Consider the following 27,933-nt stretch of genomic DNA (forward strand, 5'->3'; position numbering starts at 1 on the left):
AAAAAAAATTATCATGCTCATATTTTAAGATTGCAAATCTTCTTATCACTTAAAAATTGTTTTTAAAAATTGTGCAGTCAAATGAAAAGAAAGATTTGTGGGGATTTATCTCGGTGCTTATTTAAATGCATGCCCTTTTTTTTAAGACTTTGCTCCTCTTTGTGTGAAATAAATGACGATTAATGAATATATTATATTATTGTTATTATACATTAAAATATATATACTTTAATCTAAATTCTCCATATTTGTTTTATTTTATTTACCTTTATTTACTGTTATTTGATGTTTATATTGTATTGTATTATACAGTATGTATGGATTCTGCACAAGTGTGTACTGTCTACACAATGCTATTTGACACCAAAACAAAGTGCATGCTGGGTGTGTGTCTCCTTGCCGAGCAGCCCCAAAGCTCCCCAGGCCTCTCTGACAGTGAGCAGGTTTTTTGTGCCACAGACTTCCTTTGAGTGTGAACATGGCGAATGTGAGCTCCGTCATACGCGCACTCGGTCTGACAGAAAAGCAACAACACAGAGACGCCGGGACACGGGTTCAAGAGAGGAGCTTCTGTTCTGAGACGGGAGACACGACACCGGAGGCCCTGAACATGCAGGAGGAGGCCGGGGACGACAATTCCAGCGACTGGGTTTTTGGAGGCTTAAAATAAATGCGTCTTCTCCTTTCCTGCATTCAGACTCCCTTTCCTTCTCTCCTGCTTTCCTTTCCTCGTGTCCTCTGAACTGCCATTTCCTGTCTTGTTTCTATCTGCCTGCTTTCCTATCATAGTTGTCATCATGTCAGTGTTATTGTTGTTACGACATTTTGTCATTTTTGTTATCATGCATTTATTAATTTGTTATCTAAATAAAATGTAACTTTATTCATTTATTTTACTATTGTATGTTGATATTATGCTTGTTTATATAGCGATGTATATAAAAAACAATCAGGCTTCACCATAAAAACATTTGGAACATATATATTATTATTATTATTATTATTACCCCACCACCCCCATCCCCTCCATGTCACACCGTCTCATTTCCATCTCCAGTGCAGGGGGCTGGCTCGGGTGCACTCAAGCTGGCCATGTGTAATATTGGATATCCATTTAATTCCCATAAACCTGCTGGCGGGCAAATGGTGCGTAGCCCCCGCCCCGACCGGTGGTGTCTGTCCCCTTAATTGGTTTTCGATCAGTGATTGTCACTTGAAGAAGAGCTAGCTACCCGCCAGACGATACAAAGTACCTGCCAATTAGCCTCCTCCATTGATTCAGAGAGGGGCTTAGCGGAGTATTCAATGAAAAATACAAAAATGAAGTAAAAAAAAAAAAATGTAAGGGGATTTTTTGCTACACAGCACTTTAGACTTTAAAACTGGTGGCTAAAGTTCTCTAATTGGTGCTTGGTTCTTGTCTCAGTGGGATGCTGAATTAAAATGAAAAGTGCAAGCGAAAGTGTCGATCAAACAAAAGAGCAAGGAGGGGAAAGCACAGGATTAAACTCAATTCTGGAGATGAGAAGCTGTGACTAAAACGCTGCGACGGGGGGGTTGGAGAAAGGGAAGTGTCGGATGTGGAGACGTGTGATATGGTCTGATTAGATCGGATGCACTCAAGTTCGGGGGTGTCCCCCGCGCTTTATTGATGGCGAAGAGCACAACCGTGATCCTGACTGGAGCGCTGTACACATTGCTCAACACATGTGCAAGCAGGGTTTTTATTCATTTAAAATTAGAGGAATGGCTAATGTGAAATCTTCTTTCAGTAAAGGCACCGTGGCGAGTTCCAAGTAGGAATCGCCAAACTTACTTAATTGGGAAAACCTGTCGAGAATTGCTCGTTACAACATCCATTTGTGAGCGTGGTGCCGGTTTGTGAGCTTTCATCCCTCGTAGATCAACCCCCGAAGTAGCTAACGAGTCAGCCACCTCGCTTCTTTGTCATCGCTGGAGAGGTGCACATGCGCAGTACCGATCCGGTGGGGATTAATGGTCACACTGATGATCCTGTACAGCATGAATGAGCTGATGAATAATATGGGAATGTGATATCGGATCGCTTACTCCCCGAAGCCCGTCCAAGCGCTTTAGGACGTATCAGAGGGAATTACTGGTGTCTGCATGAGTACAAAGATACAAAAGAAGCACTCCCATCAGCAGCTGCTGTCAGAAATCAGGAGAAGAAAAAAAAAAGATAAATTGGTCTTTTACCCAGGAGTCTGTTTTGTGGAACGAGAAGTCAGGATTGATTCATTTGTCACGCAACTTCCGTACTTTCTCAATCTTTTCCGAAACCTAACTAAGTACAACCTAACAACGCGTTTCACGATCTTTTCCGAAACCTAAACAAGTACTTTTTGTGCCTAAACCAGACTGGATTGTTGAAGGTGGAAGTTTATATTGAAATGCAAAAAAATAGAAGAAAAAAATATCAATAAACTGCAACACGGTGACATGTCTAAGCTGAACTGTGACAGAAGCAAATATGGAATGTGATGTTTTTTCACTATGGATGGAGTATACCGACGTATCCACATCCAACGGTCTTATGATATCTTATGACGAGTTATTTTATAATTTTCCGTGCGTTGTCCTGCAAAAGTCCAGCAACACAAATGATCAGTTCACTTGGCAAAGCCCCTGTGTTCTTGAGGCACTACAACTACTCGGTTAGGTTTCGTGGAAGATCATGGTTTCGCTTAAAATAACTGCCAAAGTGGAATACTTAAAGTATGGAATTTAAATGACAAATAAGTCATCTTCAACGTGATTTCACACGGGACATGAATGGCGGTCCAGGGTGAAAGCCTGTTGTTCTGCTCCCTACAGCCGAGCAGCCAGAGTGTATATATGTATATATTCTGCTTTAATGTTGTAAATTCAACACAATATGAAGTGAATGTACATTTTCTTATTCTATTTTAATCCAATTACAGTAATAACGTTGTGTTGGGGATGGAGGCAGATACAGGATTCCGTGGGGAGCAATAAACCAAAACCCCAATCTGCGTGCCTAGATACAACTCATTGTAAATGAGAAACACAGCCTGTATTAGCAAATCATCATGAAAACGGCTCCCACTTCCAAATCACTTTGAATCATGTAATGTGCTTGAAATGAGTCGAGCTATTGGATGTGTAACAGTAACTAACAGAATTACAAACGTCACTCATCGCGAACATTTCCGCACATACAGTATGAGTTGGCAGTTAAGCATTTCAGTCCTGAATCAACAACAACAACAAAGTCACGTTGTATAATATGGACCACTTAGACAAATCGTATCAAATGGAGGGCTGTGGCCATAATGGCTGTGTGTTTGAAAAAGACAGAGCAATTCCACTGTTACACCATTAGCTCCATAAAAGCATCCTCGTGTCTGTCTCTACGAGCACTCTCACTCTCATCACATGTAAGTCTGTAAGCTTTGACCACTCTCCCGTCTTCCTTCTCTTCCTTCTCTTCCTCGCTCCATCCTCCCCCTTTTCCCCCCTCATCCTCCTCCACAGCACTGTCCAACTGCAGCGATGCCCCATCACATCTACCCACCTGGGAGGCTTGCTGCCGGATTACGACCGCACAAGAGGGACAAATGTACCCGAAACCCTAAATTCTGTTGGCACACGGGGTGAACAACTGGTTCCAACTCCCGGTTGGTCAGTGCCGTATGATACCGATGCACAGGGGCAACCTTTATAGTCTGTATGAGGCAGTCTAGGCTTTCAACCAAGTCCAATGTGAATTCATTCAAGTCTTAAGTAGACTTTCACCCAGGAGACCGCTGTTCACCTCACGTGTGAAAACAAATCAACAACTTGTTTTACCTTGCTTTTTTTAAAGCAGAACTTACACACTTAACTAGGTAACAAGCGTACTTATTTCACGGAACAAACTTAGTCCTTTTGACCCGAACCATAATGTTTTCCAGGATGTTCTCTTTGAAAAGACACGATGTACGAAGGGAAACCGACACGTCCAAGATTGACGCTCGAGGCTATCACTTGACGCGAGGGCCACTGACCGGGCGTCGGTATTTGAAGAGTTGGGAGTGCGACTGCGTAGGGCAGTGAGGAGAGCATAGCAGGGCTGTGACAATACCACCGATAACACAGCATGTCAAAAGTTCAACCACTTGGCAGGAACAATCTGAACACGAGGACTACCGACTCATTTGTTCCGGGGCGCTTTGACTGTACCACACAGTTTCAATAGCAGAGGGCCTTCACTCGAGTGTAAAACGTGGACAAAAGGTCCAAAAAGTGCAACAAATAATAAAAAGTTTGACAGTTCCGAGATAACTAATGAAGAAACGGTGGTCGGGGTCAAAAGCTCTGGAACGAGCGAGCAGTTGAGTTAAAAATGTTTTGCCATCTGCCATGTCTGATATCAGAAAATGAACAAATACAATGGACTAAAGCCAGTATTTTCTGGACTCATTATCTCTAAATGTGGCCATGCCAACAATATAAACGATGAAGAAAAAAATGATTCAGTGTTTCCTCGCCAGATTTTTATTCCTGGCAGTTTGAAACAGCATTCAGATGTCAAGAGAAATTACATTTATTTTTATAAAAAAAGTCTAAAAAAAATATTATAATAAATTGCAATTCCATGTATTTTCATTCTGTGAATACCTTTCTATAAAATAGTTTTTCAGAGTTCCCATGCTGGAGATCCGACATACGGTCCGTTCACTGTCCTGCAGTCATATCAGAGCTGCATTAAATTACTGCGAATGCAAACTTCAAAATAAAAGCATTCAACCGGAGACACGCTTTATTTTATTGTGAGACAGTTTGTAGAAAACACATAGTATTTGTCTCCAAGGGTATTGCCGAAGAGAACAAAATGCTCACAAAACATTTTTGGGGTGAAGTTTTGGCGAGACTTTGGACTCGAAGCGCTAGTATTTGAAAAGGTCTTGGCTGCTACAGCGCAGTGCCGGCCGTGCACATGCGCAGAGGGAGTGGAATCATGAGGCAGCACGAGGCAACAAGCATGTCGTGTAACGCCGTGAGGTTTTATTGTGACAGACGAAAACCGTACAAGACTGCAGCATAAAAAGGACACAAGTATAAAGTGTAAAAGGTGTAAATGGACCAGTAAAACGTGCCAGGGTGCTTACACACCTGAAAAAACTTAAAAGCTGATGTAGTTTTTCTCCAGGAAACGCATTTAAAAAAATCTGACCAGATCAGACTACATAAAGCTTGGTTTAGCCATGAGTTCCACTCAGATTTTGATACCAGGGCACGTGCGGTTGCAATACTAGTCAGCAAAAAAATACAATTCACTCCAACAAATGTTGTCTCGGACTCTTGCGGCCGAAACGTGATAGTCACAGGCTCTCTATTCAATATACCTGTTCTGTTGATGTTAATGTATACGCCCCCAATTGGGACGACGTCAACTTTGCTAACAGACTTTTGGCCTCCCTTCCAAGCCTAAATACACATCAACTGGTGCTTGGAGGGGATCTAAATTGTGTAATGGACCCTAGCCTGGACCGCTCATCCTCTAAAAGAGTTTCCCCCACCAAAATGTCCAAATCCTTTTCAATGTTTATGAATGATAATGGTTGTGTGGATCCATGGAGGTTTTCAAACCCAAGCTCGAAGGATTTTTCTTTCTTTTTACATGTTCACTCCTCCTTCTCACGAATTGATTACTTTTTTTTGGACAGAGCTCTCATTCCTTACGTTAAGTCTGTGGAATTCTTACCTTATAATTTCGCACCATGCTCCTCTACAATTAGACATCTCCTTCACCCTGAATCAGAAAGACCGTCCACTATGGAGGCTAAACCCCCTATTGCTCTCTGACAAAGACTTTTGCAATAAAATCACTAAATCCATAGATTCCTTCATCGAAATGAACACGTCCAGTACAGTCTCCTTCTCCCTTCTGTGGGAAACACTTAAAGCAGTTTTACGAGGGGAAATAATTTCCTTAACATCATACTCAAACAAAATGGGGAGGCAACAACTACAAAACTTGACTGAATCCATTCACAACCTCGATAAGCAGTATGTTTCTAATCCATCACCTGAACTTCTCAAAAAAAGGGAAAATTTACAATTAAAATTTAATCTACTATCGACCAAAAAAGCAGAACAACTACTGTTGTACTCCCGTGGACGGTCATACGAGTATGGGGACAAGAACAGCCGGTTGCTGGCTCATCAACTAAAACGGGAAGCAGCCTCAGGACTGATTCCTGAAATTAAACATAATCATGGAAACTTGAAAACTAGCCCGCAAGAAATTAACAAAGTTTTTCAGACGTACTACACAAAATTGTATACCTCTGAATCTACCTCAAGTAAAGGACCAATGACAACATTTTTAGACGGCCTCGACTTCCCATGTCTTGAATCAGATAAAATCACAGAACTAGATCGGACAATAGAATTGGAAGAAATCCAGGCAGCAATTACAACGATGCAGAGTGGCAAGACTCCGGGGCCTGATGGCTTTACGGCAGAGTTTTATAAAAAATTTAAAGACAAGCTTTCTCCAAGTCTTCTCGGAATGTATCGGGAATCGCTGATTATGGGTACTCTCCCACCAACTCTCTCGCAAGCGACCATCACACTTTTACTAAAAAAGGACAAGGACCCGTCTGACTGTGGATCCTATCGACCCATCTCCCTTCTTAATGTAGACTCTAAAATCATTGCAAAGGTACTGTCACGCCGACTTGAAAATATTACCCCTTTAATTATTTCTGAAGACCAGACTGTTTTTATAAAAGATCGTCACTCATTTTCCAACATCCGCAGGTTACTTAATATAATGTATACTTCCCACTCCTCACTTGTTCCAGAAGCAGTTATCTCATTAGATGCTGAAAAGGCTTTTGACCGGATTGTGTGGGAGTATCTATTAAAGGTCCTTGAGAAATTCGGTTTCAGTGATGTTTTCACCTCCTGTGTTAGACTTTTATATTCATCTCCGCAAGCATACGTTAGTACCAACTCACTGCGTTCCCCATATTTCTCTTTAACGAGAGGCACACGCCAAGGATGCCCACTTTCCCCCTTGCTTTTTGCAACTGCGATATAACCACTATCCATTGCATTGAAATCATCTCCACTTTTGCAGGGAGTACGACGAGGAGGAATAGAACATCGTGTATCACTGTACGCCGACGACCTGTTGTTGTATGTGAACGACCCAGTGGCGTCTTCTCCTTCAATCGAATCGATTCTGATGGAATTTGGTTCTTTTTCAGGATACAAATTAAATTTAAAAAAGAGTGAGTACCCGATAAACAATTTGGCTTGTAAGATTCAGCAATCTTTAGTACCTTTTCGTTTAGCCAGTTCAGGTTTCAGGTACCTTGGTGTGAACAAAACCCGCAGTCTTGTCTCTCTTCATTCAGCTAACTTTAACCCCTTGGTTGAAAATATGAAAAATGACCTTGCTAGATGGCGCAACCTGCCCCTGTCACTACCTGGCAAGGTGCAATCTATAAAAATGAATATATTCCCCAAATTTCTGTACTTGTTTAGATGTTTACCAATATTCTTGCCAAAATCCTTTTTTCAATCTATTGACAAAATTATTCTAAACTTTATCTGGGCAGGAAAGTCACCAAGAGTGAGCAAGATCTTTCTCCAACGCCCGAGGGACATAGGTGGCCTGGCTCTTCCTAATTTCATTTTTTATTATTGGGCAACTAACATTCAAAAAATATCATTTTGGATTAATGCCCCGGAGACTGACTGGTCTCTTCCTGCATTTGTGTACTCATCTCTTCCGATAAAACTGTCCAGCCACTCTTCCAACCCGATTGTCCTCGCTACACTTAGAATCTGGATTCAATTTCGTCGTCACTTTAAATTCCAAACCGCTTCCTCTATGGGTCCGATTAGTAAAAATCATCTATTCCCACCGTCTGTAGTGGATAAAACTTTCTCACAGTGGGCAAAAAAAGGACTGATGTGTTTCAGGGATCTTTATGAGATGACCACTTCTCTAGCTTTGACTCTCTTTGTAAGAGATATGACTTGGACCGTTCAAATCTTTTCAGATATTTTCAGGTCCGCCACTTTGTAAGGAAACACTTCCAGTCATACCCTGACCTCCTTTGCAAAACACTTTGGGAAAGCCTACTGGACACGCATCCAACTCAGAAGGGGCTGATCTCTAAGGTTCACAACCATATCATAACAACAATACATACCTTTTCTACAATCAAAGCCAAATGGGAAAGTGAGTTGAATGCAAACTAGACAGAGAATTGGTGGGTGGGTGTACTGAGGAGGGTGAACACATCCACGTCCTGTGCCAGACTTGGTCTTATTCAGTTCAAGGTGGTCCATAGGATGCACTTTAGTAATAGCAGACTAGCTAAAATGTTCCCAGACCATGATGCAGGATGTAACCGTTGTGACTATCCTCAAGCAGATTTACCACACATGTTTTGGGCATGTCCTAAACTTGGACAGTTCTGGTGCTATGTTTTTAATATCTTATCTATAGTTTTAGGGATCAAGCTACAACCGTGCCCTCTTCTGGCAATCTTTGGTATCCCTGCCATACCTATCCTATATAGTACCAAAGAAAATTATATCATTGCTTTTACTGCTCTTCTGGCTCGTCGCAGAATACTGCTTGCTTGGATGTCTCCAGGTCCACCATCTCAGTCTGCCTGGCTTAAGGATGTAATGTTTTTCCTGAGTCTTGAAAAAATCAAATATACACTTAGAGGCTGTAATGACCATTTCACGAGGAAGTGGCAGCCTTTCATCTCCTATTTCCAAGACCTGTCAGTGTTACCCAATGATTGAGGCGTGTTGGGTTCTGTCCATCTGTCTGATTTATTGCAACCAAATCCATGTATTACAAAAATCTGTGAACAAACGTAAAGGCCATGGGTGTGGGTGGGTTTATGGGTGGGCGTCTTATGATTCATTATTTTTCCTTATTTTCAATTGTTTAATTTATTGTTATTTTTTATTTATTAGTTGTATTTCTTCTCATTTCTCACTTTACGTTGTCTGTTTGCTCTACCTTCCTGTCACTTTATGCAGTACTACTGCAAACAGAACAACACACACTAAAAAAAAAAAAAAAAAAAATACTTGTTCGCTGATCCCTGTCGCTATATTGTGCACATTCTCTATTAGAGTATATTAAAAAAAAAAAAAAAAAGTATAAAATATTTACAGCATCAACAGTGCCCTGGTACCTTCCCATCTCGATATAATCAGATCCACTTCCCCTCCACACTGCACAGCCTGAGGCCCTCCTTCTGTCTCGCCCGTGCTGATCCCGTCACACGAGGGCCCGCCGCTGTAGAGAGGCAATCTCATTGAGGCGATAAAGAAAAAAAAATAAGTGTCAACTTCACTGATTTTGTTTTGCCAAAGAGGTTGCTGAGAGGTTGATCAAAATCCCACAGGGCAAATGAAATATGTTTGTTTTTGTACCGACTCCAAAAGCTGGCATTATAACACGTATTTAGTAATACAAATCAGGGATGAAAGGCTTCAATTCCCTGCCCGGTATTAAATAAGAAAAAAGAAAGAAAGATTCAGCCTGCATCAAAAGGTTTCCTTTGATGATCCCCTTCATCCAATTTTTTTTGTTACAATTTGCAACAAGTGTCCCGCTTGGTTTAGAAAATACTTTTTTCTGCGAGTGAAGTAGCGCTCGTATCGATCGAAGCAGCAGGAACATTTTGACAGGATTTCCACGGCACCTCTCGACAGCCTGAACACGAGAACTTAAAGGTGCACACAACAATATATTTTATGTAAAAGATGTCGTGGAGCGACGTCGACCTGAGCAGGGAACGAAGCCGCACCCCCGTCTTCTTGAATGTTTGCAATGGCGCTTGGCGTCTATTCCTGCTGCACGTTTGGTGTTTTTTTTCTTCTGGTCACTAAAGAAAAATGTTAAATGCTCCAAACACAATAGAGCAAGGGCGGGACAAATGCCACAAAGACTAATGCCGTGTTCACACCAAAAGAGTTGCGAAATATTTGTGCAAGTAGATTACATGTTAAGTCAATGCACAGACGCGAATGGTTGTGGAAAAGCAAATTTTTCGCAGGGCGGCGCGATAGAGGCGAAAAAGCGTTGCGATTATTCGCTGTTTCGCTTTTTCTGGTGAAGAATTCACCTGACACTGAGTTCCGAAAGCCAATCAGTGTTGAGAAGCTCCGCCGTCGTCACCACCGTCCTGCCGTCGCTGAATCAAACTGCTGCTGGTCCACTGAAGGAGCGCTGGAAGCGGCTTCATTCAGACACTCGTCCTGGAAGAGTCGGAGCTGAGGTACTGTGCAGTCTAAAAATAACACGCATGAAATGCAGGTTGAAGTCCTGTACGTATGATCACAATTCAAATTGTCTTTCTTCCGAATTTTTGTTTAATATTTATTTTTGTATTATATGTATTATGTGAATACGTCCTAACCTGCTTGTGTCATGAAATACGGACTGACCCGCATCAATCAATAACAATCTGCAATCGAACCCAAGACTCTAAGATGATTTCAAAACCATTCCCACACATTTCCTTGAATAACTCCGGAGCGCTGCAAACAGCTTATTAGCCGGCCGAATTGCCCCTTTTCTATTTCCGGGTCCCGTGACATCCCGATATGCTTGCACAGACTTTGGCGACGCAGCAGGCGCTCAAGTTGCAAGTTGCACTGCGCCTGTGTTAATTAAAGCTCAGCTGAATCAAAAAAGTGCACGGCAGACACAAACAAACGAGCGCGCAAATGAAGTAAATCACATGTGTCCCACGCGCCGCCATTAATTAGTGGTAAAACGAGGGGACCCGGGTCTGGAATCAAACGGCTCAGCCCGACATGTGGGAAAAAGAAAGTGACACTGTGGCACTTAAAGGGTCATATCTGACCGGATTTAACGGCTATTGAGAGGGAGCTCAGGAAGAATAAGCAGTATTCCATAAAGGGGTGGCCCCGCAGTGACAGGGGCCCGAGAACGCGATTGCATTTGGTACCGAAGCTGAGTGGAGCCTCGCAGTCATATTAGTGCCTTTTCCCAGCGAGGCACGAGCATTATTTCCTTTTCAATTTCCAGAGTATCACCTCGGCCGCCGATTGAATACATACAACTTTTGATTGACTTTTGAAGGATTTTTTTTTTTTAAACAGCACTGATGGGTTTCTAAAGATGGACCAGCTTAAGTGTAGATGAGGAAAGGTGAGATGATACTTTTCACGGCTCCAAGAGTCCATTATTACGTGCATATGGCGAAAGCTCCTGTGCGTAAGCGGGAATCTCGCAATCGCTGTGTCCAAGACTTGTGCTCCAACATTATTTTGTGAAAAAAAACAACAACCTTTCTTTACCTTTTTTTTCTTTACGTCCAATCTATTGAAAGCCTGCCGTGGGAAGAGGGGAATGCTCCGCTGGGCTACGGTGGGAAGACGGGTGTTGTGACGGCTTGTGTGGCGGGCAGTGGTGTAGAAAGTAGTTCTCCAAAAAGCAATATGACACTATGAAAGAGTTGTAACAGTGCGTTTATAAGTATGCTCATTCCGCCCGGTACCGGTCCGTGGGTCCCTTGGTATCGGGTCGCACAGAAAGAATGAATGAAAAATATAATAATAATTAAGGCCGGAAAAATTTTAAAAATGGAAACTACAAGGCCACTTCTCCTCTGATTGTATAGAAGTCTATAGAAATTGACTCTACTTCTCTCTTGGTGTATTCCCTCAGTAAACATTGTAAACATGAGTTTATGGTCTCCATCTATAGGTTCGAGTCTTCTTCAACACAGCATGATGTTAACTTAGTAAATGATGTTCCATTTAGAGTCAAATAGATTATGTAAAAGAGTATGTTTTAGGGCGGGGCTACTGTGATTGACAGGTCACTGCCACTACCAGAGCTTTATATGGTAAATGGTAACTTCTATTCCTTGGTTGAAAAAAGCATACAGGTGACGTCATGATGACTACATCCACTTTTTATATATGTATGTATTCATGGGTGACAGCAGGGTTCCAATTGAATGCCATTAAAGACACGTTGCAGAACATTAGTTAAGAACATTGGCATCTAAAACCTTGATTTCTTCCAGAGGCGAGTCCTGGTAAAAGAGTCCTCAAGAGTCAAAGAGTCCTCATAGGTATGGGTGCCGCCTCACGTGGACACACTCCTGCACAAGGGGCTTTATCGGAAGTGCCTTGGCTCAGCAGAAAGTAGAAAAAAAAACATCTCAGGGGAAATAATTAGCCTGATGCATGCCAAGATGGGGAAAAGGCGTCGAAGGAACAGCGAATTGCCGTCAATCAATCAGGAAAAGTGATGCCGACGGCAAGGTGATATCTTAAATATTTGATGTGCTCGCACTTTCGGGATCGAGCCGTGTGATCGTGGGTGTGCGCTGATGCCGCTGCGAGGCTTACCTGGAACGAAGCTCCCCTGCACCACCTCCTTGTACGCCCACCATCCTTCGTGAATTTTCGGCTGATTCGGCTGTGCTGTGAGGTCGAGGGAGAAGAAACACAAGAACAGGGACATCAATCACTTCCATCAGACAATTCAGTCGAGAAAAGCAAAAAAAAAAAAGGATCGCAGGCGCTGCTGAGGCTGGGGTTGTTCTTTTTTACCGCCCTCGCTAACCTTCACTGCAAGAGGCCTCTGCAAATAGGGTTCTCTGGAGACCGTCCCCATAGCACACAAGGCCTCAACCTCTCGCCACACACATATGCAAAAGCTCTCCCTATGATGCGGTGACTCCCTCGGCATTTGTATAAACGCATGCTGTCACGTTATGTGAGGAAGGAGGAAGGAAGCCCCAGATCGGAGCAAAGGTGGTTCAGTATAATTGAAGTGACGAAGTAAAAGGTCTCAGTTCATGGAACGACTTGTGATTGAGAATTAAGCGGCTGAGCCTTTGGGATATTGCTTTGGGATATTGCCCCTTCCAACCCCCCACGATTAGGGGGTCGAGGCACCGGGCCCCGAAACTAAGCACCTCCTTCCTTCTCTTAGCCGCACCAAGCAGTTCCATTTCAGGAGGGGCGGGCCTGGACACGGGGAACGTCCCCTGCCACCGGTTTGCAGTCGGCCTCCCGAGAAAATAAAAGATTGCACCCGGTTTTTCCGACTCGTTTCTCAAAACGATAAAAGTCCTCTCCCTCCCTTATTTGATGGTGAATGAACTTGAAGTAAACTCCACCTTCTGAATGCAGAGCGCTTGCATCAGCGCACTGGGCGACCGAGCAGCAGCGAGTGGGACTTTCTAAAACCGTTAAAGGGAGGCTGGCCCGCTGCTCGGCCCTGAAACCTATTTCCTCTTCAAATGCAACACAGGGTTGTTTTTTTCCTCCCTCTTTTGAATGAAAGAAAAAAAACGTGAACGCATTACATGTTAAAATTGCTACGAGTGACACGTCAAGACGCCACAGCACTGTAGATGTAAATGTGGATGCCGCCAGGGGCTCCTGTGTGAAGGAAGCTAGTGACCGTTTTACACGTTCTTCTTGAACTTGGAGGCTTCAGTTCCGTCAGAAACATTGACTCTACAGCGGTCTCATGTCTCGGTAAACCGGCATAACATATTTTAAATATAACATACTCCTACCAATACTAAACTTTTTTTTGTACCATACCTGCATTTACACACCGCTCCCTTGCCGGCCGCACAGCGAACACTCTGACGGCGGCGGCTTACTTTGTCCAAACCGCACGCCGTTTTCCTCTTGTTTTATGAGATAAGAGCTCGGCGGTAAGAGGAATAATGAGGTGTCGGAGAGTGTGTGTGTGTGTAAGAGAGAGCCCTTGGGATTGGAGCTGCTGTAAGTAATAATATAAAGGAGATTCCAGGCCTGTGGACATGATCCTCTTACAAGCTACTGACAAATATACAGATCTCCGTTACTCTCTGCTGCACATGTGCACGGCGCTACAGCCCATAATAACAGCTGCCGTCGCTGAGACACACAAAAAAGAAAAAAAGAAATACTAAAACATTGATAAACCCACTCTCCCCCTTATTTCAGTCTAATTAGAGCGAGTGTGAAACAGTTTAATCTCCATCAGCTTCAGACAAATTGCAGCCAAGCTCCTACAGTGAGGGATCTGGAGGTAAATTGGACCTTTTATGATCCCTGTGGAAAGACCGGAGCTGTTGCCCGAACAGCAGTGCTAATTACAAGTAAAACGACATTGACGAATGTGTGAATATATATTCATAGAATTATCCATTTTCATTTTATCCATTTTTTATTTATTTTGTAATCGCTATTGTCTTCAAATCATGAACAAGTAACATCATTATGGGTGAATTATAACAATGACAAACCCTGGTTCACAGTGGAACTCAGGAAGCTACGGCTGCAAAAGGACCAGGCATTCAGGAGTGGGGACAAGGACTTGTATACAGAGTCAAAATACAGGTTTAGCAAGGCAGTGAGAGATGCTAAACGACTGTACTCTGAGAAACTGCAACAACAGCTATCAGCAAATGACTCTGCTTCTGTCTGGAGAGGGCTCAGGCAGATTACCAGCTACAAGCCAAAAAACCCCCACGCCATGAACGACCTCCGCCTGGCAGACGATCTGAACAAATTCTACTGTCCCTTTGATAGACAATGGAGCAGTCCTGACGCCATCCCCCACAGGCCCATCAGCCAGCCACAAACCATCAGCCCACCCTCACCCAGTCCATCAGGGGCTCACGCCTCTCTATCACCGCCCTCCCCAGTGACGACCCTCACTATTCTGGAGAGGGACGTCAACAGACTGTTCAAAAAACAAAACCTCCGCAAAGCAGCGGGCCGGACTCAGTCTCCCCCTCCACTCTGAAGCACTGTGCTGATCAGCTGTCTCCGGTGTTCACAGGGATCTTCAACACCTCTCTGGAGACATGTCACGTCCCAGCCTGCTTCAAGGCCTCCACCATCATCCCCATCCCCAAGAAACCCAGGATCACAGGACTCAATGACTACAGGCCCGTCGCCCTGACCTCTGTGGTCATGAAGTCCTTTGAGCACCTGGTCCTGTCCCACCTCAAAATCCTGACTGACCCACTCCTGGACCCTCTGCAGTTCGCCTACAGGGTCAACAGGTCTGTAGACGATGCAGTCAACATGGCCCTCCACCACATAGTCCAGCATCTGGACTCCCCAGGAAACTACGCCAGGATCCTGTTCGTGGACTTCAGCTCTGCCTTCAACACCATCATCCCGTCTCTGCTGCAGGACAAGCTCTCCCAGCTGCACGTGCCCGACTCCACCTGCAGGTGGATCACAGACTTCCTGACTGACAGGAAGCAGCACGTGAAGCTGGGGAAACACGTCTCAGGCTCTCGGACCATCAGCACCGGTTCCCCCCAAGGCTGCGTTCTTTCCCCTCTGCTCTTCTCCCTGTACACCAACAGCTGCACCTCCAGTCACCAGTCCGTCAAGCTCCTGAAGTTCGCGGATGACACCACCCTCATTGGACTCATCTCTGGTGGGGACGAGTCTTCCTACAGGTGGGATACTGACCACCTGCAGACCTGGTGCAGCCAGAACAACCTGGAGCTCAACGCTCTGAAGACAGTGGAGATGGTTGTGGACTTCAGAAAGAATGCAGCCCCACACGCCCCTCTCATCCTGTGTGACTCCCCCGTCGACACTGTGGAGTCCTTCCGCTTCCTGGGGTCCATCATTTCCCAGAACCTTAAGTGGGAGCTGAACATCAGCTCCATCACAAAGAAGGCCCAGCAGAGGATGTTCTTCCTGAGGCAGCTGAGGAAATTCAACCTGCCAAAGAAAATGATGGTGCAATTCTACACTGCCATCGTTGAGTCCATCCTCTGCTCCTCCATCACCAAGGACAAGGCCAGGCTGCAGCGCATCATCCGCTCTGCTGAGGGTGATTGGCTGCAATTTGCCATCCCTCCAGGTCCTGTCCACTTCCAGGTCACTGAAGCGGGCAAGAAAGATCGCAGCTGACCCCTCTCACCCTGGACACAACCTGTTCGTGTGCCTCCCCTCTGGCAGGAGGTTGAGGTCCATCAGGACTAAGACCTCACGCCACACTAACAGTTTCTTCCCGTCGGCAGTCGGGCTCATCAATAGAGCCCGGGTTCCCCACTGACTGACTCAGTCACACACTCACAGTCACAGGACTATTCTCGGACCATTCTTTCGGACCATTTATTTTTATTTTTATTCTTAATTTTAATTTGTATTCCTTTCTCTCCTCCTACCGGTCACTCCACTGCTCAATTCATATTTAAACACTCATGCCACATATACTTAACTTTAACTTAAACACACACGTCACTTTAACATACACTTACATTAATGTCATCTGTTGTCTGAGCACTTTATCCTTATCTGATTTAGACATCATTGCACTGTTGCTGTCGTTGATTGTTGTTTGTCTCGTCTAATGTCTAATGTCTAAGGTATGCACCTTCCGCCTAACTAAATTCCTCGTTTGTGCAAACATTCCTGGCAATAAACGGTTTTCTGAAATGGACTCACAAAATGTATTTTATTAAAGGCCATTTAGAATGTATTCATTATATTAGTATATCAATGTTGCAAATGATCATTCCAAACATTTCAAAATATATTTTATTAATTAGACCATTTTCTTGTATTTAAATCCTTATTATTAATTTCCTTAATCCGTTATATCATTAGAAAATGGACTCACAAAATACATTTTAAAGGCTATTATGAATGCATTAATTATATTAGTACATACATGTTAAATGTTTTAAAGTATATTTTATTTCACTAAGTAGGCCAATTGTTTTTCTAAATTGCTTATTCGTTTCCTTAATTCGCCTTGAAATCATGAATGAACGTTTTCTATTTGTAATAGCATTACTCATGATGCATGATTCATGCTTACAAATAGTACTTTCTGTCTCATTGAGATGCATCTGCTGTGTAATATGTATATTCCAGCAGTATAGTGGGCTCCCTATAGAGGTTAAATAAAGGCCAACCCCGATCTGAGCAAAAAGTAGATGAGTTCATGAAGCCTTTACTTTAACGGAGATTTGAATACTTCAATTCATACATATCTACTTCTATGTGTTCACTTCAGTATCTGTTTAATTCAGCATTAACATGAAGCCTTTGGTTATTGTGGTGGCGCTCCAGACCCTGAATATTCATCACGGGGAGCCAGTAGGTGAGGCATGATCACTTGCTGGGGCTCATCAGAAGAGAGAGAGAGAGAGAGAGAGACGCCAACAGACAAAAGCAGCATGACAAGCACCGTCGCACTTCTCACAATGTCTGTCTGTGGCCCCCAAACACACTTCCTGACAACAGCAGAAAGGAAATGCATCCAATCTATAAAGGGAAATGCAGACCAGACGCTGAGGGGCGTGTGTGTGTGTGTGTGTGTGTGCGCGCGTGCGTGTGGTGGTTGGGGGGGTAGCATTGATGGATCACCATTTTTACATTTCATTGGTCCCGGAGCTGTTTAGGTAGTCAGCGAAGGCAGAGTACAATAACGGCATGCCGTTTAAACTATCAATTAGGAACTCTGTGTGTGTGTGTGTGTGTGTGTGTGTGTGTGTGTGTGTGTGTGTGTGTGTGTGTGTGTGTGTGTGTGTGAAGATGAGAGGATGCTGCTGAAGGATTTGAAGTACTTTCAAATGAGTTTTAAAAAAAAACTGCTTGCCTCCCTGTGCAGGAGGCAGTTGTTAAAATCTTAAAAAAATATATAAAATAACAGGGAGAAGCACGCTGCACGCAGTCAGTAAATACTCCTGATCAGACGTTAGTGCAAATGGTTTGAGAAATATGCTGAAAGATGACACTGAGGATTATGTCAGCTTTCACAGCTCCTGGTTTCCCGCTCGCAGATTTCTGGGGTTAATTCAAACTTTTGCAACATCACAAGTTACTAAAAAGAAAACGCGAATTAGCTGCGTTTCAATCAACTGGTTTGGAACCCTAAAGGCTGTACATCGGCTGTACTCCACCAGTAAACCAAGTAGAAGAAGAAACCATCGATGAGATGAAAAATGGAGAGGAATTTGTTTCGATTGGGCAAATTTTCATTTTACTTTCATGTTGACTATGTTTCATCCGTTCTGGAGACGAAGACAATTAAAATATATATTCGGGGGAGAAGCCGACAGCAGAAACAGCTGATCGTTCATGTTGTTCGCTACATTGGATCTTATTTGGCATCGACGTATTTATAATCCATTTGGCATCCATCAGTTTTGTTTCGACAAAAGGCAAAAACCACCTCAAAAGAGCGTTAAAAACTTTTATCTAATCTCTCCATTTCCATAATGTGATCCTTCAAATGGTGCACAAAATACCTTTGTGGGGAAAACAGCTGTTTAATGAAGAGGGGATGCATCACAAGGCTTAATTGGGCAAAACGCTAAAGAGAGTACACGCCAAGAGAGTACACTCTTAACCTGGCAACTGTAATATGAAGATAAAGTAGTGTCAATCCTGGAGATGAATGTGTCCTTTCTGATCAATAAATGAAAACAAGATGTACTACATAAAGGCTGTACGCATTTGTCGTTGGACTGGTTGAGGGACGTTTGCTCTATAATTAAATTCATTCCAATTTATTTTGTATAGCCCATAGAATCACAAATTAGCCTCTGAGGGCTTTACAATCTGTACACATACGACATCCCTGTCCCGGGAAATCTTCGTGTGCCAACGGGAAAGCACGGAAACACAACACGTGGGTTCCAGTCAGAGGATTTAATTGGTTCGGACATGAAACACGGCGTCTCCTACAGGAATCTAACCGCGCTGTCTACAGAGCCAGTAACGACACCAGGTCATTGGTTACGATCACCAGCCCTTGGTTCTCCAGGTGTGTTCAGAGGCGTGGTCAGCTGACCACATCGTGGTTGGACGCTCTAGGCCAGTTTAGGACGCGTCTGTGATGGCGTGTCAGATTTTTGTTGCATTTTTTATTATTTTCAAAGTACAGTTACGCTTGTTGTATGCATGCGGTGAATTTTTATTAATAATCTTCCAACGTAGGTTTGTTTTACGCTGAAGAAAAACACGTGGTTTGGGTTGAAACATGTGTAGTATGATTGTTTTGTTCAATGAGTAAAGTTGTTGTGTAACTTCAGCGAGTTAAATTTGTAAGTTACATAACAAAAGTAGGTTTAAATACGTCAACGTTGACTTGGTTTTATCACACGGGACACAAACAGCAGTCTCCTGGGTGAAAGTCCTGTGTTTGTCAGACACAAGCTCCACCCTCTCGCTCTTTACGCTGCCCAAGTTGCTCTGAGTGTCTGATGGTGACATGGATGGGTTTACGCTGCTGGAGTTAGATGAAGCTAAAGGTTGGTAGTAGACGAGCTGGGAAGGGGTTGTCGTGTGAACTCTTCTCCCGCAGGTCGTGTAAAGGGATTCGATCAATAGCTTAAATGTGAGGCTATTGAATTGCCCACAGAACAATAGTGTAGTAAGAGAGTCACTCAGAAGAAAAAGAAAAATCAATCATTCCCATTCTAAACTTAAACTGTCGTGTTTAAACCTGTGTTCATTGGCGGGCAGCAGCTTAAGATGAAGGTGAAGGTAAAGGTGAAGGTGAAGCTGAAGGTTTGCCAGTTCCCATCTGGACTCTACATAAAGTGGCTCAGACGGGCCGGGCTCAGCAGGACAAGCTGCTGCTGTCATCATTTTTACACCACACATTTCAAGACCAAGACTTGGACCCGAGGCAAATGTGTACTTTATGTTTCTGACCGGCCGTCACAATGACACAGACTTATGCGGCCGGCTCTACTATCAGTGGCTTTTGTCAGCTAAACCTAATTAAAATGGGGTGGAGAAAATGTCCCTGGATTAAAGAAAAGTCAAAGGAGTGAACCAATTTGCACTGGAAACTGAACCTAAATGTCGTGGACGTGGAGTTAAGTGTCGTCTTCAGTTGTGCAGTCAGCCGGCAACGGAAGGTTTCGGTGATAGTAGGGTATTTTGCGTCAGAACGGTTTGAAGTGCTGCTGTTTAACATTAACATTTAAAAAGCGACTTTTCTCCACACAGTAAGGAAACATTACACACATTCTAGTTCAACACTATCTATCTCACAGCTTTAGTTACAGTTCCTACTGTCATTGTTTTTATCTTTTCCTTCCTTATTTCATCTTATCTATATGCATTTATTCCTCCCATCTTTCATTATTATTTCCTTCTGTCTCATTGTTTTATTCCAGTGTCACTCATCACTTTCTTTACTTGCATCAGATACATCAATAATATCACTTTTTCCCCCTCCATTACATTTTTTATGTTCCTTCCCTTCATATTTTCTTTTCCCTTCCTCTTTGTCTCTCCCCCGCATCCTCTCCTACTTTCTTCCTTTTATCCTTACTTATTATTATCATCAATCTGTGTTTCCTATTGCCTTTTGTTATTCCTTTCCCTTCCTCAGATCATTACTAATGTTTCTTCCATCCTTTCTTCTTTCTTCCCTTTGTCCTTTCTTGCCTACGTCTTATTTTCCTTCCTCCCTTCCTTCATTCTAACTACTTCATATAAAAAACGTTTTTAGCCAGGCATGACTTATTGCTACTTTGACTTCATTAAAGTAACATGTACTTTTCTCTGCTGACAGTCACCTAATCAAGTAAAGAGCAGGCGGCAGCCGATGCAGAAGTGTCTTAAAACTTGCCTTCTCTCTACTGATCACCAGGGAGCCTCTGGTTGTATATAAGTATATGAGAAAATACTTCTCTCTTGATTTAATCCCTCACTAAAAATTGTAAACATGAGTTTATGTCTCAATCTGTAGTTTCAAGTCTTTTTCAATATAGCACAATGTAAATTTAGTAAATTATGGTAATTTAGAGTCAAACAAACCATAAAGCAGGGGAATATTTAGGGCGGGGTTACAAGGTGATTGCCAGGTCTCTACCTACATTGCTGCTTTTTGCTCGTAGAGGAGTGGGCGTTTCCTTTTTTTTTTAAGGACCAGAAAAACCTAGTTTTACAGTGCATGTACCACTGCGACAAACTCGGGACCACCTGAGACCCCTAAGGTTCATCTTCCCGTTCCCAACAACACGGAGCTTTGCTGTGGAGTCGTTTGGGAAAACGAGAAGGCTCCTCTCGAGCCGTATGACGGATCTGGTTGGTCTGAAGCCTCTTACTGACCCGAATCCTATTTAGCACGACGTTGGCCTATTTCACACTCATACTCGGGAGTCTGGCAGCTGGGTCGGCTGTATAAAGCCGAGAGAGAGAAAGAGAGAGAGAGAGAGAGAGACTGTAAATAAACAGTTCATTTTCACATAATATCCAAACTCTTGCATTAATATTCATTGAAGGCCACAAGCAATCCTGAAGTCTGACCATGCAGAAAGAGAGGGAGGGGTGGGGTTGTGGCAGGGAGCGGGACAGGTACGGGTACGGGTACAGGCTCAGATGGAGAGAAAAGGGGGAAAGAGAGAGATAATGAACGATGGATTGCAAAAGACAAGAGAGGAATCTGAGAGCAGCGACATGCGTCTCTAAATGAAACTTGCCAACAGCTGTGCCTACTGACTTATGAGACAATTATCTCCCACCAAGCTCCTATTGGTGCCTCTCTTTTTTGCAGCCCTCAAGGTGGCGCTTGCAGCCCAATCGGATGGCCGCGGCCACATGGTTAAGAATCACTGAAATAGACCATAAAGCAGAGTATGCTTTAGGGCGGGCTTACTGTGATTGACAGGTGGCTGCCGCTACCAGAGCTGTATACAACGTCTCTACGTCACTTCTCTGCATTCAAAATAGGGTCACGTCAGTTCATTGGTTGCAAAAAAAACATGGCGACGGCAACATTGTTCAACTCAAGGCTTTATAACAGCGGTCCACAAACCAATGGGTGACATCATGACGACTCCACCCACTTCTTATACGCACGCTATGGTTTTAACCTTCTGAGCCCTGAAACCCGCCAGCGGGATTGAAAAGCATGTTTTCCATCGCCAAAACTACAGCGTTGATCATAGCCAGGAGCTGTAAAAATCCTTAGCATTCGATTTTCATCTTTCCGACGGTCACTGAACACATTATGTGTGATAAACACTTTTAGATATGTCTCATTTAAAATCTTGAAGTAATCAGATACTGTAAAACACATTACATTCCTCAGTGCAACTGGGAAGCTATGGTCGACTCTGCTGAGACCAACAGTAATGTGACAAAAATAAATATGTCCACACTGGCAACACTTGGGAACATGTTGGATATATATAATCCAGTGTTTTCCATGTTTGTATGGGACATGACAGTAGATGGGACATGACTGTAGTGAGTTCTTATTATGATAAAATAATTAATTAGAATAAATTGTGACAATGTATAAGGACATAAAACACTATGATGGATTGATTTGATCATTCCCATGCTCTATTAAATCTCTGAAGTTGTTGCAGCAATTTTTAGATTTGCACAAAAAAATGGCGACTATGGGAACTGCATCATCACTCATGAATACAACTTTGCCCCCCCCCCCCCCCACTCCCACACACACACACACACTTGATGCTGGGTTTGAACTGCCTGTTTCACTCCTCCCGTATTTCTGCACACCCTTAAAACCTCAGACTGATAATGTAAACGATAAAAAGGTTGGCACGGTGCAGCGTGAGTATAACAACTGTATCCTGTTGGTCTTCTCAGCCCAAACACATGATCTGATATCGGGTGAGACACACTCTGTCTGCACTAATGGGCGAAGTTGGATCAGCAGAGTGGTGTTCTCTTACTCCTCGTGTCAGGATGGTGTCAGAGTATTCTGGAGAGCCACAGAGAAGTGGCTGAGTGTTTCGGGAAACTGGATCTGTCTCTACCTCGCATGAGAACTCTCTCTGGAGGTTTCATATGGACGGAGGATGTTGTTCCGACCAATCTTCCAGCGAACTTGTACGCTTTTTCTTTGGAGTGAAGTCATGTTGGATCATTCTGATGAACCCTCCCCTGGAGGCGAGGCCTCCCAAGAGACCTGGTACGCTACGCTAGCATTTGATCGGCTGTGGCTGCCTGAAGACTCACAACACATGCAAATGTCACTCTGCAGGGCCGCTCCCATCCAGCATTTGGAGGCCGCTGTGCTCGATGATGCTTTGTGATACGAGAATTCAACATGGATTTATTTGTCGCGTAAGTTGTGTACTTAAGTAACGGTAATTTCATAGTTTTTTAAAACCCAAACAACAATCTTTTTTACAAGCCTAACGACGTATTTCACAACATTTTCCCAAAACGAAGCTAAGAATCTCACGATCATTTTTTAAACCTAACGACGTATCTCACGATATTTTTCCAAACCTAACGACGTATCTCACAATATTCTCCCAAACCTAACGACGTATTTCACGATATTTTCCCAAACCTAAAGATGTATTTAAAAAAAAAAATCTTAAATTTAGCAACGTATTTTGCGTTCTTTTCCGAAACCATACCAAGTAGTTTTGTTGCCTAAACCTAACTAGGTTGTTTTTGGTGAAGACAAAAGTTTATATGGAAAAGACCACATGCGTGTGTAACAAGCAAAAATTGACACGTGTTTTGCTGTTCTTTTGTCGGAAAAAACGTAGGAAAAAAGAGTAACTTTTTGCCAGATACCCTATAAACCATTATTTTAAGATACGTTGCACACTACCAGGCACGGAGGAGGCGGGCGCTATTAGTGTGTTTGAGATTTATGCCTGATCAGAAGTGTTTTGTTTTTGGATGAGAGCATCACACAGCTGCTCTACTAAACTCTGTCTCGTCCAGAAGGAGTCCCTAGAGGGTTCTAAGTCTGAATAATATCACACGCAGCAGATTATAGGGCAAGAAGATTTCATTAAAATATTACGACTTTATTATTTGCGCATTATTAAGACTTTTCCTTTTCTTCTAAATATAATGACATAATGATATTTCAGTTCTCAAAATGAGCAGAAGGTTTTGGACAGCTTGCTGAAAAAACACATATGAGCTATAAAAGTCCAGATGCTTTTGCATACATTTTAAATGTATTAACGTATCGATGAGACGCACAGGCGACTTGTGCACATTTAAAGAAGTTACTTCCTGACACAAAAGACACAGAAGAGGAAGGGAGGACTAAATCACTCCTACATGCATTGATTCAGCAGAAGATATTTGATCTACAGGAGTAGAGTATTTGAAAGCAACACAGAACTCCAGGGAGCCTTGTTAAAGCAAATTCTGTTATATTCCTGTATTTCAATATTGTCACCTGGAGCCTAAATTTAGCTTCCAGCTAAAAAGACATTTCCACTGTAAATTGGTGCATACAAATTCAACAGAATGCAGGAAATTATAGTTTTGGACGCTCAAAATAATACGTCCCCCCTCCCTATTTGAAACAGAAACCTGCGCCCTGTGGTTTGCCAACTTGTCCCACTTCCCGTTTGTAAAAATATTGTCGGCATCTTTTTTCCTCCAGCGAGTGCCACGAGTAGCTGCTACATTCGTGTGCTGCAGCAGCAGCCTCAAAGCACTATCTCACTGACTCACTTCTTTCCACGCAGCAGCAGCAGAGTTTGGCCCTCAATATATAATACAGGAAGTCACAGAAATAATAATAGATGCAGAACACGCTTGTGTGTATTTGGGTTTGTAATTATAGCCTTTGTGGAAATGTAAGTGTCTGACATTGGACTCTATCCTTTATTCTTTGCGGCTGCCTCTCAGAATCACTTTGTAATTGCTAGTTTTTGTAAAGTGCTAAATAACCTTTTATTATTATTATCATCATTATCAGATTAACGGATTAAGCCTTCATTGCACAGCACGAGACTAATAGCCTCCGATCTAGCGGTAAATATTACAATTACACAGACGAGTTTTGTGCGTGTTTGTGCGTGTTAGCTCTTTGATCAGGCGGCGGCCGGGCATCGTCCTCCATCACGGTCTTCCGGTCGGAATGAGAGTAACAACCTCATCAGAAACATTTTTATATTTTTAATTTATTCCCGTCGTGATGCTAATATAAATTACTAAATGATACCACTGATGTGTAATCTTGTAACAAGGTAGGTTTTTGAAAAAAAAAAAAACACACAAAAATTTAGGAAGTACAGTTTGAAGGAGCATATAAAATACTAAGAGTTAATTATGACCCATTTAACTCCCTAACACGAAGCATCTTATGATACATAGTTAATACTACCAATGCCAAGACACTATGAATACAGCTTGCCATCCCTTTTTTTAATCTCCATGACATCATCAGACTGAAGAACTGACCAAACATCGTCTGGGCTGTGTGTGACCTGGATTATTCAATGAAGTTTGATGATGCCTGGATTGAGAAGCCAGCTCCTCCTCTGCATCGGCCCGCCCACTTACTGTGGCGCTCCCTCGCCCCTCCCCCCTCAACACGCCATCTCCTGCCTCCCTCCCACGCAAACACACACCACTCCTGCAGGACACACATCTGCACAGGATTATCAGATTAGCAGTTGGAGATTTTCCCTGATGGGGGCCTGTGTGTGTGTGTGTGTGTGTGTGTGTGTGTGTGTGTGTGTGTGTGTGTGTGTGTGTGTGTGTGTGTGTGTTTGTGTGTGTGTGTCACGGGGAGAGTGAATTGGGGCACATGGATGGCGCGGTTTTGCCCGTGAAAACTCACCGTCCAAAAAAGAAGAAAAATAATATATAATATATACTGTCAAAAACCATTATATACCAAATAATTTGAATAAGAAATATACCGTGTTGACGCGCTAAATGTGTGTGAGAGACCGTAAGCCCCTGTCAACAACCACTTAAGTTAAATGTGATCAAATATAATATATCGCCGTTCATCGTCACTGAGAAAAGCCCCGCCCGTCTGTCGGGGCGCCGGCCAAATGTGAGTCTATGGCAGCGAGCAAACATTCGGTCGTTACGACAAGGACAGCTTCTCATTGGCGGATGAAACGCGAATCTTCGCCAATGACATTGTTTCTTATTGCAACGTGGTTGGATTATTCGTCGAATCAGAGACCTTTATCATTCCCTCACATCCCATATAGCTCCCACATATCTACGCGAGCAACATAGCGAGCAGAGACTTTGATTATGTTAGTATGGCGACTGAAAACTCTGTGGTATCTCTACGCGAAACACCTTTCAATCGACGATCAGATGTTGACAAGAAGAGGCTGAAAGAGTTGGGACGCGAACGTCCGGATTTAAAAATTCAGCAGCAAAGCACTGACCGCGGGAGGACGTACACCCGAAGGTTCTCCTCAAGCCTATATGCTAACCGGAGCTGGTTAGCTGGATGCTAAGTGTGGAGCAAAGCAGTGGCTCTGAGCAGCCGAGGAAGCGCCGGGCTATGAAGGAAGAGCTTGGAAGGATTGCTGCAGAGGTGAGTGTCAAAATCAGCAGATACCTGTGTTAGAGTTTAATGTGTTATCTTTCCTACAGCAGAACACATGTTGGACATTGTTAGATTTGGGTGGATATCATATCAGACTATAACTTTATCTAAAATACCAATTCAACCCTGTGTGTGTGTGTGTGTGTGTGTGTGTGTGTGTGTGTGTGTGTGTGTGTGTGTGTGTGTGTGTGTTAGACTAGAGCAGGGGTCAGCAACCTTTCGTATCCAAAGAGCCATTTTGACCTTTTTCCACCAAAAATAAATTGTCTGGAGCCGCAAAAATTATTTGATATCCCAGCTTCTGAAGTTTTAAATATAGTCATAATATATATACAAAAAACTATAGTTTGTTGTATTTATGAAATTATAGAACAAGAATAAAGACATTTTTTTACATTGTATTGCTATTTTACCTGTTTATAACTATCAAACAAAAAATAGTCATGTGTCGGCTACATTAAGGTTAATTAAAAACACAACTATGCAGACCTTCAGTATCATCTATAGTTGTGGCTCATGTGGTAGAGTGTTTGCCCTGGAACTGCAAGGTAGCAGGTTCAATATCTGTCCTCTTCAGTGAGTTTTACATTTTAAACGCATATCTTTTGCTACGTTTACACTGAGCGTCCTCCTCACTAGAGCACCGCAAACGGAGGACGGATCCGTTTTTACTAACGGACGCCACACTGTCTCATGAACTGACACAGAACCAGCAGCAGTAGTGGAGTTTGGAGACGTGATCCACTTCCTGAAAGTATATCTACTTCACTCAGTTTACTGCAGCAGTTGAGGAATCGCTCTTCTGCACTCATCTGCGCACGAGGGCGGGGCTCTGAATCACGAGTAGCAGCTGCAGGGGCGGAGGCTTGACAGCGACGTGACGCACATTTTAGTGAAAGAAATATTTAAACATTTATTTTTATTTTCAGTGACCCAATACCACCTAAAACTCCAAGATAAGAGGACTTCTCTTTAAAAGTTTTTCCACTGGGCAAAAAAAAAAAGAAGAAAAGTTGTCTTTCTTTTTTTTTTTTTTTTTTTGTCAAAGCCGCATGCGGCTCCGGAGCCGCAAGTTGCCGACCCCTGGACTAGAGCATGAAGGTGGCTCCTGGCCTTTTGTCTATGTTGATGAGCCATCAAGACACACAAAACATGGTTGTTTGTCAACTCTGATTGTTGGCTTTTGTCTGTAGTATGAAGCCTGTTTGTAGTAGATATTTCCACACATCTTATCTGTCTGTCTCTCTCTATATATTTATCTGTAGGTTTGTGACACCATACTTGGACACACCAGGGAACGCTTTGCCTTCAAAGACCACCTCACCAGTGCCACCTTACTGCAGGGCCCCCAGTTTAAATTTCTTTACAAGTAGTGGGGCCTACTCTGTCAAACACCCAATGTGATGTCTCTCTTTCTGAATCTATTCTGCTCTAAACCTCTTTCATGTGAGGGTGTGGGCACCTCTTTTATTCTGTAAACCTCTGAAACCCAACCCAATGTTTCTTAAACCATTCTGCTCTGAACCTCTCATGCCCAAAGTTACAGTTTGTTGATAGTTGTTATTGGACAGTGTTGAGCACTGTTTTCTTGAATAAAGCTTTGTTTTTTAGAATAT

The 27,933-nt window shown here is 43.1% G+C and overlaps 1 protein-coding gene across 1 annotated transcript in view; it reads right to left on the reverse strand.

The window, feature by feature from the left end:
* ca10a (carbonic anhydrase Xa) overlaps window positions 1-27,933 on the reverse strand; it is a gene marked incomplete at both ends in the record, with an annotated part of 205,907 nt that overhangs the window by 165,207 nt on the left and 12,767 nt on the right. Inside the window, one exon of the mRNA XM_079236270.1 lies at window positions 12,403-12,477. Within this exon, the coding sequence (XP_079092396.1) occupies window positions 12,403-12,477 (75 nt within the window). The remainder of the gene's footprint in view (window positions 1-12,402; window positions 12,478-27,933) is intronic.

This window comes from Taurulus bubalis (assembly GCF_910589615.1).
Source record: "Taurulus bubalis genome assembly, chromosome: 2".
NCBI classification, from domain to species: domain Eukaryota; kingdom Metazoa; phylum Chordata; class Actinopteri; order Perciformes; family Cottidae; genus Taurulus; species Taurulus bubalis.